The following is a 19,173-nucleotide window of genomic DNA, read 5'->3' as shown; positions in this document are numbered from 1 at the left end:
AAAGTAATAAATAAAAAGATACACATTTAAAACATTTTGTTACATTGCATTTCCCCAACACACACACAGACACACACACCGTCCAACCATCTGACGCCGCTTATTAACGGCCCCCTGCGGAGACACAGGAGGTGGCTTCGTGCCAGCTCCCTTACCCCACACCTCCGTCATCTGGAAACATCCTCTACACAAAACACAAGGAGATAAAACAGCTCATGCTCGCCACCGTCTACAGAAAGTTCATCGCCTACCGCACTCTCAGTGCACATCTTGTGCTAACGCTTTCTCTTTATTTCAATGAAAAAGACGAGAACAGAACGTACACTCCGTGGGGGTGTGGGGGGTGCTTCATGTGGCCGTGTACAGAGCACGGCCTGAAACGCTACCCGTCTCTGAGTCGCAGACCCAGGTGGTGGGTGTGGACTCGGGAAGAAGAACGGAGTCTCGGGAAGAAAACACCCCAAGTGCTGCCAAGTGGGTCTGTCTCCATTTAGATCCAGAGCTGAGTGGCTGGTTGGCATTTGTAAAGCAGGATGCCTTTTGCTTGCTGGATGCACGTAACAAAAGATCTGAGAAAGTGCTGACAAGTGCAAATGGAGAAAGAACAAGATGGGGCGGGTGTGGGGGGCACGCAGGAAGGAAGGTGGTTGCAGGGAGCCCAGGCCACGCTTCTTTGCCAGTTCTGTGCCCACATCACGCATGAAGAGACGCAAGCTGAGAGCAAAACACCGTTCCCACCAGGTGTCTCCCACCTACACTGAATCCTTCTTCAAGCCCTTGAATAGTGACAAACATGGGATGAGAGTTACGTGCATGGGTTGGGTGGTTGGGGTCTTCAGTGTCCCCAGATGTTGGCATTATTCGTCCGGGGTGTTCTCTTCATGGTGGTGGGTCTTGAGTCTCCAAGAAGTTCCCCCCTCGGTCTTTAAATGTCAACACAGACCCGAGATCGGCTTTGAATTTGCAGCCCCTCATAACGTCACGTATGAGTTGTCACTGATTACAAATGTAAAGCTTCCGAGAGACAGCACCTCTTCGCCTTGGGGACGCTGGCAAGGGGGTTGTCCGGGGTCTCCAGCGGCTTCTTTGTCCCCCGTCTGCAGGCACAGGGGGCCAGTCATTGTTTCCATGGGTGTCTCCGTCTCAGCCTTGGAGTGCTGGACCATTGGGGCCTCTTCCAGAACACACTCCTGCTCCCTCTCTTCTACTTTATCCAACTGGGTCACGTTCTGGGTGTCCTTAATCCACTCCTGCAAGCGTGACACATGGTGACTCACTCACGAGGAAACCCAGCACAGCAGGCTCCCTGGCCCAGCATCCCCACAGACTCTCCCGGCACCTGGGGCAGACCTGGTCCTGGGACCAAACAACCTCCCTCTGGCGGGAACACCCCTCCCTGTGGTGCCAAAAAGCCCTCACATTCGGCTTCTTCACAAGCCAGGCTGGGGGCTGGGGACAAAGGCGGGTCTGAAACAAGGGCGGCCTTACGAAAACGCTAACATGAGGGCTTTCCTGTTCACTCTTAAGTCCTGTGTCGGTGAAGAGGGTCAGGACACGGCAACCCCAAACAGGCCACTTTGGCACGACCACTGTTTTCAGCTGAATGCAGTTTAAAAAAGAACCAGCTGAGAAGGACCTCTCTGCCCTCCTCCTCGCTGTTTAAAAGCATTTCATGCCATTTCCCTATGATAAAGAAAATGCCCATTTGTAAAGGTGGCCTCCTCCCCTTTCCAGTCCAGAGGCAAGCCAGAAAGGACTCGTTCTGTATCAAACTTTACTAAACAGCCCGTACTTATGCATTTCCTAGTCACCTCCCCACATCTCACCTGCCTCTCACAAGCCCAAATGCCCTTCCTCTCTGTCTCATCTCTTGTTCCCACTCTATCACCCTTCATTAAAATGGCATGTTGCTCCCCCAGGTCTAAACACCTCTTGGGGGTTTTCTTCCTTCCTTCCTTCTTTTCTTTCTTTCTTTCTTTCTGTCTTTTTTTCTTTCTTTCTCTCTTTCATGAACACTCCCACCATATGCATATGAAATAAACCTTTTACCTGCTAATCTGTCTTTTTTTCCCATTTAATTTACAGTCCTCAGACACAGAACCTAAGAGGGTAGAGGAAAGTTTTTTTCCTTTGTTTTTTTCTTCCGTTACCTAAATAATTTTGAAATTTACCTTGTTCCTGTAGTAAGTTGAATGGTGCAAACCCTTCCCCAAAATAAATATATCCCCAAGTCCTAACACCCAGAACCTGTGAATGTGATTTTATTTGGAAATAGGGTTTTTGCAGATGCAAAGAAATTAAGATGAGGTCGTCCTGGATCAGGGGGTCCCTGAACCCAATGACAGTGTCCTCATCAGAGACAGAAGAGGAGGGACACAGACACAGAGGAGACACCACGTGGAGACGGAGGCAGAGATGGGAGGGAGGCGGCCACCAGCCCAGAGACGCCTGGAAAGCCCAGGAGCTGGAAGGGGCAGGAGGGACCGTCCCCTGGGGCCTCCGGAGGGAGCGTGGCCCTGGGACACACTGATGACAGACTCCTGGTCTCCAGGACTGGGGGAGCATATATTTGTGATGTTTTGAGCCCCCTCCCCAGTTTGTCACAGTCCCCGAAAACTCACAAAACGCTGGTAACATTGTCCTATAAAATCCATGCCTGACTCTCCAGCGTCTGGTGAGCTCCTGGGGGCGGGGGCTGGTCCCCTGTCCCTCATTCCCCCGCAGCTGGCACTCAGCCCTCCTAAGCACTTACCCCATGAATGAAATAATGAGTATAAACGTTGGAAAGCGGAAGCTCAGGCTTGTGTTCAGCCCCACAGAGGGAGCACGCAGAGAGCAAGACTTCCTGCTGAGATCAGAAGGAGATTAGGCCGAAAAAACCGGTGGGGGCGCTGATCTCTGGGGCTGAAAAAAACCCCACAGGGGCTCTGATCTCTGGGGCTGATTTAAGGAGAAGCTGCTTTCTGAGACCCTTGCAGCTTCTCTCTCTGACCGAAAGAGAAAAGTGTGTTTCTGCTGTGTTCAGACCAGAAAGGGCCTGTGGGAACGCAGAGAGAGAGACAGCTGGAAGAAACGTTGCTGTTGAAAAGAGTGCGTTCGGGAACTATCAGAGCGTGACAAAGCAGAGCCGTGGGCATGTGCCCAGAAACATGACCGTTACCTGGAAGTTGCCCCGGTGTGCCTCAAACAGCCCAGGGAAGGTGAATTTGGGATCAGGCACGCTGGGCATGAGGAGCTTCTTAACTCTGAAACGCACACGGAGAGTCTGGTCAGATGGGGAGTGGACGTCTCAGGGACGCAGAACCCGATGAGGGATTGAGGGTCGCTGAAGAGTTTGGCCCCAGAGACTCAGTGCCCAAGACGGAGCTGTGCCCTCCATTTCAAGGCACGCACCCCCCTCCGTTCCCCTGGCACCCTACTCCCAGCACCCGCCCATCCCAGCACCACCAGGAATATGATGTGAGGGGCACAGACCACATTCCTGTAAGTAATGATTCCTATGACACAGAAAGCCTAGCTCCATGTCATTGGTGTTTGGAAGGAACTTGTGTCCCCTTTCAACAATCACAGGTCGAAGCCTTAACCCTCCCAACATGACTGTATTTGGATGTGGGGCCTTTAAGAGGTAACCAAAAGTAAAGGAGGTCATAAAGAGGCAGCCTGGAGGCGATCAGGACATATTACCCCCAAAACATGCCCCTTGGAAATATTGATGATTTTGAGCGGAAGGCCCTTGAGAAACAGCAGATGTGGAGAGGGCTCTCTGCCTTCCCCCATGGGCCTAGGAGCAGGGCATCAATTTCTCATTGTGCAAAGTAAGTTTCCGTTTGTGAACATGCTCTCCCTCCCCACCCCCACCCCCCACCCCGCTCCTTTACCAGGAAATGGAGCATGAGCCTTATCACCAGAGATGGCACCGAGATAATTCCATGCAGACAATTTTTATCTACCATTAGTTTCCTTCACACGTTTCCTAGTCTCCTTCCCTCAATTTACCACTTACCCAGAGCTCCAAAATCTCTGTCTAGTCACGTGTGCACAATTTATCAATCACCTTTTATTGAAATGGTATATAACCCATCCCTAGACTAATTACTTTTTTTTGGGGGGGTTACTTATTTTCTTTGAAGCCCCCATACATGTAAAAAAATATTACATCAATAAAGAAACATATGCCTTTTCTCCTATAATATGTCCTTGGTCAGTTTAATTCACAGGACTCCAGATACAGCACCTAAGAGGTTGTCATGTGATATGTTCCTAATCTAATACAAGTGGTGTCTTTGTGAGAAGGGAGAGGGACGCCAGGGCTGTGCCTGCACATGGAGGGAAGACCACGTGAAGACGTGGAGAGAAGACGGCTGTCTATAAGCTAAGGAGACAGGACTCGGGAGAAACCCTGTGTCTCGGACTCCCAGCCTCCAGGACGAGGAGAGAATACATTGTTGTTGTTTGCGCCCCAAGTATAGTCGTTTGGTACAGCAGCCCTACACAGGCTTCCCTTGAAGACAAGGCAAGCGGTAGCTTATCCCAAGAAGGATATCTGTCTGTTTCCCTCGGGGGTGGGGCGGGGGGGTTGTTTCAATTCTGTATTAAAAACACCAGACATGTCACCAGTCAACTGCCTTGTGTGATGGCATTGCCTCCTCCTTGGCGTATGGGTGGTGTCTGTTCAAGCTGGTCAAAGAGGTGAGATAACGGATGATTTATAAGAATTAAATGAGGCATCTCCATGCTGCACGGAGCTGGAAGGGCACAGCTTCCGAGTCGTCTAACTCAGCCTGGCTCAGACGTAGCACCAGGGCTCCCAAAGGGAGGTCCCGCGCGTCACTCCTGCCGTTACTGTGGAAACCTCGTCCTAACAAACAAACGTGGCACCCAGAGCCTTCAAATGTCACTCACAGCTGAACGCCCGGGCACAGGTACGTTTGACTCAAGATGGAAATAGCTGTGGTTCTATTGTTGTACAGAAGGTGAATGAAGAACACGATTTGACGTGTTATTTCCGAGAAGCCGTCCATGGCCTCGAAGAATATTTTTTGCTATGGCTAGAACTGCCGTGACAAAGTGGACAAGTTTTGCTTGTGCAGTTCTCCTCACATACTCACCAAGTGGTCTAGATAAATACGTTCCGAGGAAAAATAAAAATTCAAAGGTGATTTAAGCATCTGTCACCCTGGGCTCAGAGGACGCAGCTCAGGGGTCTGTGTATGAAGGGAGGTAACATTCCAGCAGCTCGACTGTTTGCAGGAGAAAATTTTTCCAGGAATAGACATATGTTTCTGCACGGTTGGCGTGGTTTCCCTACTGTCTTTCTTGTAAGGTACGTCTGGGCAAGCGTGCGTGGTAGGGGACGTGAGGCACAGCTAAATAACCATATCAGAGGACGGAGTCTCCTTTCTCTGCACTTCCTAGACGTGCACGAACCAAGGCCCTGTGCCCACGTGTGTGATGAAGCCCACGGAAGCAGTCCTTACCTCCGCAGTTTCCATATCAACAGAAAGACGAGGAACATTATCAGGAAGACGACCGAGCCAGAAATTAGAACAAACTTTGGGAAGAGCGTTTTCTCTGGGCACGAATCTAAAGCAAAACACAATGGTCCTGTGAGCTTTCAACACGATCCCACGTGGGGCTCCACGCATCTGCCCCCACCATGGTGTTTCCTTTATGCATGTCAGTTGTCTGTCTATCTATCGATCTTTCTACACACCTATATCAATATAACAACATTCATAAACAGTCCTTGGTATTGCTGCTGAGTTAATAGAAAAAAACAAAACCCACAACAATTAGCCCCGTGAGGAAAGCTGCCTGGAGAAAGAAACACGCAGAGGAATGGCTGCCTGGAGCAGAGTTGAGGCCAGGTGTGTTTGCAGAGACTCCCTCTGCCTCCCCCGGAGCTGGGGTGCAGGCCCCCGACCGCTGTGTGCCAAGCGTTACCTCGCAGCTCAGCCCTCTGCAGGTATGCCACCTCTGACCATTCGCTGGGGTACGTGTCAGGGCCGTAGCCGGACTCCGTGGCTTTCACTCTGGCCCGGACGAAATAACATTTATCGATATCCAGACCCTCTATCGTCACATTGCACGTCCCTTCCTCCTTGGCCTGGGGAAGGAAAACAAACGCGGGGGTCAGTGACGGCCCCTGGACCCGTGGTTCTCGTGCCAGGACGTCACACGAGGTCCCTGCTTTCAGACATGGGCACTTGTGTGTCACGTCCTCTCTCGACGCTCGGGACAGCGCCAACCAGAAACAGAAAGGGAGGAAAAGAAACGCTTTGTCACCAAGAACATACAGATGCTTTTGGAGGATTCCTTCGTGCTGACAAGTCCCTCCTTTCAACAAAAGTGTTGATTCTTTTAATGAGTGAAGGGTAACACACGCTTGCTTTGGAGACTCCAGTGGTCATAGGAGGGCCATGCGCAGGTGCGTACAGCTCTCCGTGCAAACTCCTGAGTCCCTGTGGGTCCCATTTGCATTTCTTTGGTGATTCCCTCCGCCAGATGTCCGTTCTCCCTTATCTGATAGGTCCCCCTCGGCTTCTATGACAGGCAACTCCCTTTTCGTGGTACCTCTTCCAGTCCTTTTCACCCCATCAGACACCTGTCCTGCCCACCCCTCTCTGCACTGGACCTCTGGTCTCACCCAGTGGATACGGTGTTTCCCCCCAAGTGACAAAACCATTGCCCCGTGGAGCTGGGAGAGAGCTCCGAGCTGAGGCAGCGAAACACTCTTGCAGAGCCAGACCCTAAGCTCTCAGAGGGCGCCCGCAGGCAATGTCGGGCTTCCCTCGGGCCCCAGCGGGCACGGTCCCCTCACGATGCCGCCTGCTCCCTATCTGTTTTCTCCCCAGTTCTGCTGCTGCGACGCCCTCAGTTTCTGTTTTACCTGGTGGTCCTTTAATTATTGGAACAGCACCGGGAGCCCCGGGAGGTGGAGAGGCACGTGTTTTTAATGTATTCCATAGACTGTGCCCACCTGCTCAGGACGAGAGCACGTCCCCAGGGGTTTAAAAGGCAGACGAAGAGCCGTGGAAGGTACCAGGTGCCATGGCCCAATGAGAGGGTGTGAGGATGCTGGATTGTACGTGGCAGCGTGGCCAGGCCCGGTGTCCAGGGCTTTGGTCAAAGATCAGTGTGGCTGTCACTGGGAAGGTATTTGCACACGTGATTAAAGGCTGGAATCGGCTCACTTGGAGTCAGTCGATAACATGGGTGGGCCTCGCCTAATCAGTGGAAGGGTTCCAAGGACCGATGGCATCGCCGCAGACGGAAGGGACTTGGATCTCCCCACTGTCCCACGGAACCGTGCCCACTTGCTCGCCACTGGCCTGACGCTCACCAGCCCCTATGGTCACATGAGCAATTCCTTCACCTACATCTGGACGACGTCACGGCCACCCGGGGCCTGACAAGACGCCACCCCACTCACCTGCCACTCGTTGTCATAGAGGCTTCTGTGCTGCACTTCGTACAGCAGCTCGCTGTAGGGCAGCTCGGGACACGTCACCGTGAGGGCCTCCTGCCGCCACTGGAACTGCAGGTCTTTCGGGACGCTGGGCTTCACTGAGAACGAGAGACAAGAGGACGGTGACCCCTCTGCGGAGACAAACACGCCACACGTCTGGGGTTAGAATACCTGCTGGGATGCGGGGTTCCTGTGTCCTTATGTCAGGGAAGCCGCGCCCCGGAACTACGTGGGGAACTCTTGGGTTTCTACCACGGGGTGACCTGTGTCCCCCACCCCCCAAAAAAGATACGCTGATGCTTTGCCTCCTAGTACGTCACAGTGTGATGACATTTGGAAACAAGATCAAGACAGAGGTGATCATTTAAGACAAGAGGAGATTCTCATGCCGAAGGAAGCCCTGATCCACTGTGACAGGCGTGCTTAGAAGGAGAGACGCAGAGACACATAGAGGGGAACGTCACGTGACAATGCAGGCAGAGAGGGGCTGACACAGCTACAAGCCAAGGGACGCCCAGCGTTTCCGGAAGCCTCCGGACGGGCCTGGAACACACATTCCCACAGAGTCTCTTGAAAGAACCAACACAGGTGACCCGTGACATCTCAGGCGTCTGGCAGTTGTAACTGAGGGACAATCATTTGTGCTGCTTTCAGGCCCCCACGGGGGGCACTTTGCTAAGGCAGCCTCAGCAAAATAAAAGGTCTGTGCAGAGGGGACTGAGTGAGGGGTCTGAGATGAGGTCGTCCTGGATCAGGGGGCCCTGAACCCAATGACAGTGTCCTCGTCAGAGACAGAAGAGGAGGGACACAGACACAGAGGAGACGCCACATGGAGACGGAGGCAGAGATGGGAGGGAGGCGGCCACCAGCCCAGGGACGCCTGGAGCCCCCAGGAGCTGGAAGGGGCAGGAGGGACCGTCCCCTGGGGCCCCCAGAGGGAGCGTGGCCCTGGGACACCTTGATGGCAGACTCCTGGTGTCCAGGACTATGAGACAATACATTTTAGTTTAAGCCGCCCAGTTCCTGAAAGTCAGTCACGGCAGCGCTCAGACGCTCACAGACGGTCCGTGAGGGATTTTGTGAGTCGGGGTCCCTAGAGCTCAGATTCTAAGACAAGCCTGTGACACCCAATCCTGAAAACCAAACCAAACCTGTTTTAAGAAACCTAAAATAAAGACTATTTGGGATGGCAGGTTCCTTTGCACAATGTTTCCTCATCCGAGACAGGCAGCCGACCCTCGAGACACCTCGGGAAAAGCAACCGGGGGGGGAGGGGGGGAGGCAGCGGGATTGCTCTGTCCCCACATGGGAGGGCTGTGCAGAGAGCGGCACCTTTGGCACAGTCTCTGAAATCACAGCCTCCATGGGGTCATGTGGTCGCCCCTTTCGAGGGCTCCATCTCTGTCCCTTGCATGCGTGTTGACATGGAACGTTCCGGAAGGCGGGTGTCTTCCGGGTAGCGGGTAGGAAAGCGGGTTCTGTTACAGAGGCGGGTGGGCTGCGAGCTCTCGGCACTTACAGAAATTGCTGATCCATAGATTGTTGTTGAGAAGAGGGTACGTTCCGTTCCAGATGGTAAAAGACAGGATTTCGTCCCCTGGGGCGTCCAGGAGGCACCCAGCCGTGCGGCCCTCCCGGAGAATATACCTGGAGCAGTGTTTCTCCGTCTTCATGCTCGTGAAACTGCGGTTAAACAGTAAAAAACACAGACCCGTTTAGCCAGAGGGCGTCCTTCACAATCACCTGTGAGCACATCTGTGGCCAGCGTTTGTCTCCATGACTCTGTCACAGACGCAGGTTGGGTTCGCTCGCTTCTCCCTGACGTCGAGAGCAAGACCTGTCCAGACAGACAAGCGTCCCCTCTCTCAAGGGTTCAAACCCCTTGGAGGGCTCCTGCCGTGCGTGTATCACATCCTGCAAAGTCGTGTCACTGTACTAACCCCTGGAATCTGGGAACGAGACCCTATGTGGAAACGGGGTCCCTGCAGACAGGACTGAGTGAGGGGTCTGAGGTGAGGTCGCCCTGGGTCAGGGGTCCCTGAACCCAATGACAGTGTCCTCGTCAGAGACAGAAGAGGAGGGACACAGACACAGAGGAGACGCCACGTGGAGACGGAGGCAGAGATGGGAGGGAGGCGGCCACCAGCCCAGGGACGCCTGGAGCCCCCAGGAGCTGGAAGGGGCAGGAGGGACCGTCCCCTGGGGCCTCCGGAGGGAGCGTGGCCCTGGGACACACTGATGGGAGACTCCCGGTCTCCAGGACTTGGGGAGGATGGGTGTCTGTGGTTCTGAGATGCCTGGTTTGCGGTAGTTTGTTACGGCCGCCCCAGGAATTAATACAGGTTCACTTGGACCTGTGCAGTAACCAAGCCTCTGATTTGAAAGACAATTGAAAAAGAATGTACCAGCATGAGGGGGGGTCTCTGTGTGGCTTTCCTGCCATGCAAAGGAGCCTGAGACCAGCCCACGCTCTGTCCTTAAACCTCAAACGCAAGCACGGCCTCGATCAAAAATGCCCCCCTTTGTCAATGAAGAACCCGACGGTCAGAAAACAGAAGTGACTTATCCGTGTGACCACCTGGGAAATCCAGCGCTCTGTTCCTTCTGGGAGTCTTATGTCCCAAATCAATTCATCGGAGAGGTTCCCTGTTTGGTACGTTTTCACATGAATCTCGTGGGCTATCTCACTGCACAGAGCCAACCACACATCGCACATCTGCTGTTCGCAGAACTGAGACTGAATTGATTGGAAAAACCCTCCCTCCCACGTTTCTACTGGCGTCTTTGAGGCGTAGGAAAGCCAGGCAAACAAACCCACAATAAGGAGACGTGTTTTTGGGAACTGGCCCCTGGGTGAAAAGTTTGGGGATGGTAACCGTTGGCATCGCTGCGGAGCAGAGACTATTTCAAGGCAAGGCAAGTGCTGTCACACACAGCCGCTGAGGCGCGGCGGTGGCCCTGGGTGAATAAGCCACGTCGCGAATGTCCTGCAGAGAATCCAGGTAGTTTCGTGCGTGACTCCGTCATCACCGCGTGCGAAGGTTTGGGCGACTGCGGTTGTGATTGCGGTGAGAACCGAGGGCCCGACAGCGCACACACAGTCCCACTTTGCATATTCTGATTGTTCACACCTCTACTTCCTGGCCCTCCCAGCTGCCAGCGTCTCAGAAGAAGAGGTGTTTTGGCCCAGGACAGGGCTCGCCCCTTCCCGAGGGCACTTACCTGTAGACGAAAGTCAGATTGGTCCCCCAGCGTTCACTCGTGTTCCAGGTCACCTGCACGGTCTCGAAATTAAAATTGATGATATCCACTTGCAATGCTTCCTCTGCATAAAAAGAGACACAGAGACGCAAAGCTGAAAGGAGGCTGGGGTTTGTCACGGGACGTCACGTGGTACCCGAAAGGGACAGACACAAGCAACATGCCAGACAACAGTCAGAAGCAACGTCACAGCTGCCTTTCTTCTCGTGTTTGCAAGAGGTAATGAGGGTCGTTTGCAGCAGACGGGCTGTGCGTCCAATGACACCATTGTTTGTGGGCACCCAGAGAGGCGTTCACCCTGCCCCCTGGCCGCCCAACGTGGCCTTACCCAGAACTGCACACACGACACCTTGAGGAGAAGTTCAAAGACAAGTGACGTGACTAAGGATGGTCTGTAAACGCCCCTTAGGGGTTAGTAGGCTGCTCTTTTGCAAAGGTCGGAGTTAGTCCCTCTGAAAGGACGTGACAGGTGCGTTTTAGGGTGGAGCACATGTGCGGGGCTGTTGTGGGTTTCCACCTGTCGGAGAAGGGAGTGTGGGTGCGCAGGTATGGAAGGCTCGCTGCACCCCAGGGCGCTGGGTTACAAGTGGGAGCAAAAGGACAGATGAGAGTTAGGTGCCAGATGGATGGATGGATGGATGATAGATAGAGATAGATAGATGATAGATGGATGGATGATGGATGGATGGATGGATGGATGGATGGATGGATGGATGGATGGATGATGGATGGATGATGGATGGATGGATGATGGATGGATGGATGGATGGATGGATGGATGGATGGATGGATGATGGATGGATGGATGGATGGATGGATGGATGGATGGATGGATGATGGATGGATGATGGATGGATGGATGATGGATGGATGATGGATGATGGATGGATGGATGGATGGATGGATGGATGGATGGATGATGGATGATGGATGGATGGATGGATGGATGGATGGATGGATGGATGGATGATGGATGGATGATGGATGGATGGATGGTGGATGGAATGATAAATGGATGGATGGATGGATGATACATAGAGATAGATGATAAATGGATGGATGGACAGATAGATGATTGACAGATAGACAGATAGATGTAGAAACATGGAGATGGGTGGAGGGCTGGGTGGATGAAGGGACACGTTTCCAGCACCCAGCAGGACGAGGCGGGTGAGCAGACACATGTCCACAAGCTGAGGCAGAGGGGCTGGTGGTCCCTGCGTCAGGGACACACACTCCACCTCGGTGCTGGGTGCAGCCCTGACCCCCGGGGTGAGAGGCGGATACACGTCTGTCCCCAGCTATGTCCGGTCAGACCCTCTGCAAGGTCTGTGCTTTGCCCAGTGAGTATTCACGGGGCCGCCCCTGATATTGTGGCCCAGACTCAACCATCACGGCTCCTTTGTCATCCAAATTCAGCCCAGTCTCCAAAGCCCCTCTTGCCGTTTCTTAGTGCTTCTCTCGAGATCACCAACCAATATTCACGTTCTGTTTTCTGGTGACAATGATCAACGAGTACACGGTGGAAAGAAGGGCCGACTGCCTCTCAACTCCCTGCATCTTGGCAACCAGACTGCAATTCCCTGGGACCCCAACAGGGACGAGAGACGTCCAGGTGTCTGGTATCTGCAGGGAGCCCTTCCCCGTGGCCAGCGAGTACAGAACGGTCTTTCCTGGCAACCGTGTCTGACCACAGAGGGCCCGCTCTGAACTTGACCCATTGCTTCCTGAAACGGGGAGCAGGCATATCGGGGAGGGGGGCATCCCGGCAGCGGGGAACCCCGGACCTCCCGAAGAGGAACCGCACCCCTGCCTCATAGGGACCACCTTCCAGAAGTCTCCGTCCACTGGGGGAGGTTGACAGCTCCCTGCTCAGCACATGTGACCTCAGACATGTGGGACCCCGCTCCAGGAAAACATGTGTCATCGATGAAGCCACACGCCCCAGGTTTCCAGAGGGACGGTCATGTGCTCCCACACAATGAGTCAGCGCAGGGACAAAGGGCAACTGCCTGAGCCGTGACACGGGGAAAGGTCGCAGATGTCACCGTGCCCCTGTTGCTTCTGTGCTAAGTGCTCCTTAGGTGGCTTTGGCCTTCCCTGCAGAGTCCAGGGCACGGAGAGTTTAGGGTCCTGCCTGCTGGGCTGTGTCCGCACATTCTCGGTCGTACAAGCACGGAAAGGGGGGCTGGGGGCCCTCCAGCCGTCCTGTAAAACACGGCACAGGCCGCTCCTGTGTTGTCCTCACAATTGCACGTGAAAGCCGGTTCAAGACGGGTGCCCTGCGGGTGAGGGAGCAGGTGCCTTTCGGAGAAACGGAAAGGAAACGTCCACTGGCCCAGTGCGGTTCTCGCCGCTGCCCCCTGCCTTGTGAGGGCAAATCGAGCTTTCAAAGCAGAGGCTTCGTGCTCTCTGCTGGAAACAAGGGACGAGGCCCTCCCGTTTCTGGGGGCACTGACTCTGGGAAACCATTCTCTCCGCGATGTATGTGGACCCTTCTAAAAGGGACCAAGCCGCCTGCCCGAGGTAGGTCCCAGGAATGTCTCTCAAGGACCCGGGATTAAGTCTTTGAAATGCCAATATTAAGGGACACGCTGCCCCATCTCCCACAGCTCGATGAGAAGGGAACAATTATAGAAAGAAAAGCAACTTAAAAGATGAATCCTGATAAACTGATAGGAGGTCCCCAGAGTCACCCGTTGACAGAGGCAGGAAGTGGGTGGAGGTGCCAGGAGCTGGGGCTGCCAGGGAGATGGGGGGGCTGTTTTCTGGGGACCGAGTCTCAGTTTGGGAGGATGGGAACCTTTGGGGATGGACGACGGGGACGGTTACACGACGGAGTGAATGTGCTCAATCCTCTGAGCTCTGCCCTTCGAACCGGTTAAGACGGTAAACGGTACGTGATGTGTCTTTTCCCGTCACCTGTTTAGAAAGATGAGCCACCAAATGTGGCTGTTTCAAAAATGTTTATGGAAGAAGAAGGAAGGAAGGAATTGTTCGCGCTCCGGGCGCGGGGACATCTGTCGGAAGGAATGTCCCTGCCTTGTCGTCCGGACCAGTGGGTTGACCAGTGGGTTGACCAGTGGGCTGACCAGTGTCAGGACGTCTGGGCTGAAATTGGAGTCTTCTCTTTGGATAAACCAAGGGGGTCCGTCCACAACACGGACTGTCACTTGGCCCTGGAAAGGAGGGAGGCGCTGACACTCGCCACCACGTGGAGGGTCCCTGAGTGACAGACGCCAGACACACAAGGCCACCCAACGTGTGACTCCATTTACGTGAAATGTCCAGAACAGGCTCCTCCACGGACAGGAAGTGGGTGCGTGTCGTCAGGGGCTGGGGGACGGAGGGGGAGTGACAGCTCATGGGGACGGGTCTCCTCGGGGGTCATGGAACATTCTGGAATTAGACGGTGGTGATTGCACAGCTCTGAACACACTAGAAAACTCCAAATGGCACGCTTTCCATGGATGAATGGCATGATACATGAATTACATCTCCATGGTGCTGTTTCCCAAAAAAGGCATCTCCTGGCCCACCTCTCTCGCTGCCTGCGTTTCCGCTGGCTTCTCCTCACTTCCCATGGACACTTTTTCCTCTAACATGGATGAGCGGGGACCCCACGGGCGCGTCACCTTAGAAAGGGCGGCTGCTGTCACCGGCACCTCCCCATGTCCCGGGTCCAGGCCCAGGTCAAACCCCTGGGGCTTTTGAAAAGCTGCCCTTGAACTGTAAGGCTCCTTCCCCGCCCCCACACCCCCCAGAAACACACGTAGGCTGCAGGAAACGTGGAGATGAACAGATTTGCCAACTGTGGGGCGTCCTTTGAATACCAAGAATTTCCTTGCAAATTTAGCAATTGCCTCTCAGTCAAAAAAAAAAATATAGAGACAGAGAAAAGGTGATTGATGCGTCATAAAACAAATTTAAAAAATTTTTGCTTTAATGAGCTTGGGTACAGCAAGGGACTTGGCAGCCAAATACTGTTGGGTATTTTGGGGGTGGGGGCTGGGTAAGGTCAGGTCAAAGCAGGGGGTCTTCCCCCCTCCTTCCTTCCTCGCTTTCCTGCTTGCTTGCTTTTTTCTTTTTCTCTCTTTCTTTCTTTTTTCTTGTTTTCCTTAGTTTATCATGCTGCTGAAATGCTAAGACCAGCATCATCAAATCAACCAATCACACGTCAGTGCCAGCCACACGCAGTGCCGCCCTCCTGACCCGTGCCCGGCTGGACCCCCGTCACTTAAGCTGAACTCGTGCCCCCGAGTCACGTCCTCCCATCCACCCGGCCCCACCTAGGGTCACCCCAACGCTCTCCTGGTCCAGGCCGGGCTCCCACTGTCTCCGTGCCCTCGGTTCTGGCTCCTGCCTCCCTGTCACAGAGGCTGGGGACACCGCTCAGAGCTGGCTGTCCATCCCGATAGCACAGTGTTGCTTCCTGAGCAATTGCTGGACACTCGTGGAAAAACGTCATCAGAGCTCGGTGGCTGAATGGCACCCGATGTGATACCTAGGGTCCCTCTTCCCACCTCCTAGAATCCCACCGTCTTTGAAGCACTTGATTTGGTCTAATTGGCAGCCACCAAACCCTCCCTGAAAACTCTGATGTGCCCTGTGGGGCTGCGCATAGATGGCTGTACCCGCCGTGGCCTTGAGTCCTGGTGTCTGAAACAATAGGCTACACAGCCATCGTCCTCTGCAGTGACGGCCTGGGAGGGGGGTCCCTGAGCACGTATGGGACCCCAGCTCCCGCCGGCTATGGGTCTACGGCAGCTGAGGCCCCTGGATTAATGACAGACGTGCCCCAGGGCAGGAGACGGGATCCTTTCCTAAGACTGTGGTCTCCCCACCCCACCCCCCAGGTCTCACTTGAGTTCACAAGCGTTTTCACACCTCTAATGAACTCGGGTAAAAAGCAGCTCTGTTGAAAGAAGAAAAGCGAGTAAACCACAAAAGCCTTTCACCAAGAAAGCGAGCTTCTCGTTTTCTAAGAAGTTACTAGAAAGGCTCCGAGTGGGCTCCCCTCGGCCGCCCAAATCCCGGCTTGGGAACCTCCACCGTCGCCGGTCCTGGCAGCCGCTTCTGGGCTCCCAGGGGGTCAGGAGCCAGAACTGGTCGAATCTGTGCATTTTTCCATCAAGCGGCACGTCAGGGGGGTGTCAGGGAGAAGAGCGGGTCTCAAGGAAACGCTTGGTACAGCGGGAGCGCCAATGACCATGAATTCTTCGTCCCTCTGCCTCCTGCCGCGGGCAGAGAGAGGGCCTGATTCGAGCTTCCGAAAGCAGCGGGATGGGCCACGCGCAGAGTTTGCAGCCCGGCGGACACCACATCCAGGCTCCCCGGCTCTGTCAGCTGCAAATCCACCGGGCCGCCTCCCAGACTGCAGCGAACGGGGATGGTGGGGACCCCGCCAAAGCAGGCAGACGAGATGGATAAAACAGCACTGGCCACGAGAGGTCAAGCGCGGTGTGTCCGTGTGTGTGTGTGTGTGTGTGTGTGTGTGTGACCCCGAGCTGGAGGGTCCAGCGCGAGCTTGTCTGGTGCAAGGGCGGCCTCCCAGCCGCCTTCTCCTGGTGGCACCTTTTATCAAAGCTTATAAGGTCAGCGTGGCATCAGCTTTCTGGAAAACCCCCAGGAACCAGGCCCGGAGGGCAAGCGGAGCCTTTGGGGCGACCCCAAAGGCTGACGGACAGAGGGATGGGTCCAACACCCACTGACGGGAAACCCCAGTTTTCTCGGAGGCCCCCGATGACACGATGTCACCACAGGCAGGTAAATAGTGACTGACACAGAAGCCTCGCCCTTTGTGACGGCAGGAAGAGCACCGAGGCCGCCCAGAGGCTCCGCTCAGCACACACACGCCCCTGTCATTCATTGCTTTGCTCCATTCAAACCCAATCTTGAGCTCAGTCACGTACGGGCCCTTTGCAAGGAGCCCACTGTGGTCTGTAGATTCTCAGAAACCTGGGCGGGCTCGTGGGAACTTTGATGCAGAAAACAGCCAAAGAGACCAAAAGAAAAAAAAAGAAAGAAAAGAAAAGAAAGAAGGAAAGAAAACAGAAAGGAAGGGAGGGAGGTTAAAGCAAAGGACACATTACCACACACATGGCGTATCGGAAAAACCCTTACCAGCTCCCGTTTTGCCCGAAGCTGTCAAATGTCCCACAAGCAGCATCGCGGCCGCTGCCCAGGGCGGAAAGGCCGGCCTCATGCTGGCAGGGGACGCAGAGAAGCAGGACGGTGCGATTTCAGCTCATGACTAATGAGCAGAGATCACTCCGTTTTTAAAAAGCAGAAAGAAATAAGGGAAGTGACTACAGGAAACTGAGTCATGCTTTATTTAAAAGAGATGAGTCTTGGCCAAAAAAAGAAAGGAGAATCCTCTTTGCACACACATGTTCACGGGCTTTGCTCGCAAGCGTGGCACACGCTCACCTTGTCCGTTCAGGACTCTTGGGATCGCGTGGCTCGTGACGGTCACGTGTGCTTGTGACCCTGGGGTCCCAGCGGGCTCCCGCAGGCAGTATGTCCCTGAGGTCTCCTGGACAGCGCAGGTCACCCAGGGGCAGACATGTGACGCCATCTGACTCAAGCCAAGTGGCAGTGAGCTCGGTGTCCAGGAGGGAGGCAGTGCGGGGACATCCAGAGTGCAAAGCAAGAATCACTCTCCAGAGAGTCACCAAGGAAATGCGTGGGTGTGATACACTCAGGGCACAAGCCCGGGTAACTGTGGGTCAGCGGCCAGCTCATATGCAGCCTTGCGGCTTCCGGAAGCTGGCAGGTCCTTCTAAATAAGGACCCTCACGCCCACCTGGGTAACCCGGGGTGATTGCCCGGCTCGAGGTTCTTCATCACACGGCAGAAAGCTGCTTCGTCTGTCAGAGAGAATTTCTCGTGCTCAGGCAGGTTTCTTAACCTGGAAACGATGGACATTTGCGTCTGGCTGGCTCTCTGACATGGGGCGTCCCGGGCCCTGTGGGGCTGAGCACCCCCCCCACACAGACTAAGTCATGACAACAAAAACTGTCTCCAGACTTGTGCAAACGTCCCCTTGCAGAGGGGGCGAGTCGTCCCTTTTTCTTCCCACCGGCCCTCCATCCTTCCCGCTCTCCTCGCAAGCGGGAACCTTATCCCGAGGGGACCTCGCCCTGTACGGCCATTTGAGGCTGTTTATACACAAACGGGAGCCGTGCTGTGGGTACCACAGAGCGACACGGCCAGACCGGCTAAGCCGAGGTCTGCGACAATAACTAAGGCTCCTGTGGCCGCTTCTGTGACGTATGGAAGGTAACTTGGTGAGACTAGTATTTCCTGGGCACAGAAACGTGTGTGGTTCCCGAAAATGGGTTGTCCCAGCTCCTCGCGTCAATGAAATGAAAAAGAGCAGCTGTGGGAGGAAGCACACGGAGAGGTGGGGAACACACAGCGTTCTCGACACGCAGGTCCTCGTAAACTATCGGGGAGCCCCCCCAACTTGTCATTGGTCCTCACCCTGAAATGCAGAGTGGAAGTCGCAGCTCTGAGAAGGGTGACAGGGCACAGAGGCCACGATGGCTGGATGCAGTGACCAGATGAACGGCCAAAGGTGCTGTCACACTGCGTGCCCTCCCCTGTACGTGGCAGCAACCTGGGGGGCTCGGGCAGGCAGGCGTTCCCTCCCCTCTGGGCTCCACAATGAACACAGAGTCCCCGTGAACGGAGAAGGCTATTGTCATCTCTCACAGGCATGACACATAACCATCCGTTTTACCTCTTCGTCTTGCTCATCTCCACTCAAAACCACAAATTAGTGGGGCTGTTTACATTTCACAATCCCAGGCATGTGCAATGAGTCAGCAAGAAGAAAAGAAAAAAGAAAAGAAAAAAGAAAAAAGACGGAATTTGTAACGTAGGGGCCCGAACCTCGCTAAAAATGTCACGGCTTCTCGTACGTGCTCCGCGTCTCAGTTTTTACTAATCCTGAATGTCAGTTGGGTTCTCTGTTGACGGGTAACAAATCGCCCTAAACCTTCGGGGCATAAAATGAACAGCAGCCTTTTGTTATCTTGTTTGTGGAATTCACTTGCTCCACTGGGTATCAGGTGGGGCTGATGGCAACTGGAGGCTTGATTGAGGCAGAAGGTTCTAGATGGCCTGTTCACATACTGTCACTTCCACCACCTTTCACTGACCAAAGCCCAGACTCAAGAGGAGAGAAACTGGACCTCACTTCTCCTTGGGAGTTGCTGTCCAGAATCCACACCCGTATTGATTTCTCCGCAAGAGCAATCTCCTTTGAATGGCGTTCAGTGTTATTTCCGAAAGAGAGCAATGCTCGTGGTTCCTGGAGAGGAGATGCTTTCGTCGCCATGACAATACCTCTAGAGAGTCGCCAGCGTTGAGCCGCTTTAAATGTCAAGCTCCGTCTGTGTTGAACTGTGTCAGAGACAACGCTGTCAAGTGATTGCTTA

At 54.2% G+C, this 19,173-nt stretch overlaps 1 protein-coding gene across 2 annotated transcripts; it reads right to left on the bottom strand.

Moving 5' to 3' along the window:
• Window positions 1-258: 258 nt before the first annotated feature.
• CRLF2 (cytokine receptor like factor 2) lies at window positions 259-16,997 on the bottom strand. Of its 2 annotated transcripts, none has more exons than XM_019718734.2 (8): window positions 16,853-16,997; window positions 10,691-10,793; window positions 8,988-9,151; window positions 7,433-7,566; window positions 5,944-6,106; window positions 5,478-5,583; window positions 3,161-3,245; window positions 259-1,250 (listed from the first exon to the last, which is right to left on the bottom strand). In XM_019718734.2, the coding sequence occupies exons 1-8, from the start codon at window positions 16,932-16,934 to the stop codon at window positions 972-974; spliced, it is 1,116 nt and encodes a 371-aa protein (XP_019574293.2). In that variant the 5' UTR covers window positions 16,935-16,997; the 3' UTR covers window positions 259-971. The 2 variants fall into 2 exon arrangements, with proteins under 2 accessions (XP_019574293.2, XP_074179965.1); XM_074323864.1 differs by lacking the exon at window positions 259-1,250 and adding an exon at window positions 2,605-2,845 and having other exon boundaries at window positions 16,853-16,987.
• Between the last annotated feature and the right edge of the window lie 2,176 nt (window positions 16,998-19,173).

The sequence above is a fragment of the Rhinolophus sinicus genome, chromosome X (assembly GCF_036562045.2).
Source record: "Rhinolophus sinicus isolate RSC01 chromosome X, ASM3656204v1, whole genome shotgun sequence".
NCBI classification, from domain to species: domain Eukaryota; kingdom Metazoa; phylum Chordata; class Mammalia; order Chiroptera; family Rhinolophidae; genus Rhinolophus; species Rhinolophus sinicus.
The sequence above is the reverse complement of the archived record's forward strand: the minus strand, read 5'-3'. Positions and strand labels throughout refer to the sequence as shown.

What these genes read in the sequence shown, in the direction of transcription:
- CRLF2 (XM_019718734.2), bottom strand. Translation starts at nt 16,934, where the DNA reads ATGAGGCCGGCCTTTCCGCCCTGGGCAGCGGCCGCGATGCTGCTTGTG. An exon ending in TTCGGGCAAAACGGGAGCTG is followed by an intron (nt 10,794 to 16,852) that starts GTAAGGGTTTTT and finishes CTTTTTATGCAG; the next exon opens with AGGAAGCATTGCAAGTGGAT. An exon ending in CACACCGGGGCAACTTCCAG is followed by an intron (nt 1,251 to 3,160) that starts GTAACGGTCATG and finishes TCACGCTTGCAG; the next exon opens with GAGTGGATTAAGGACACCCA.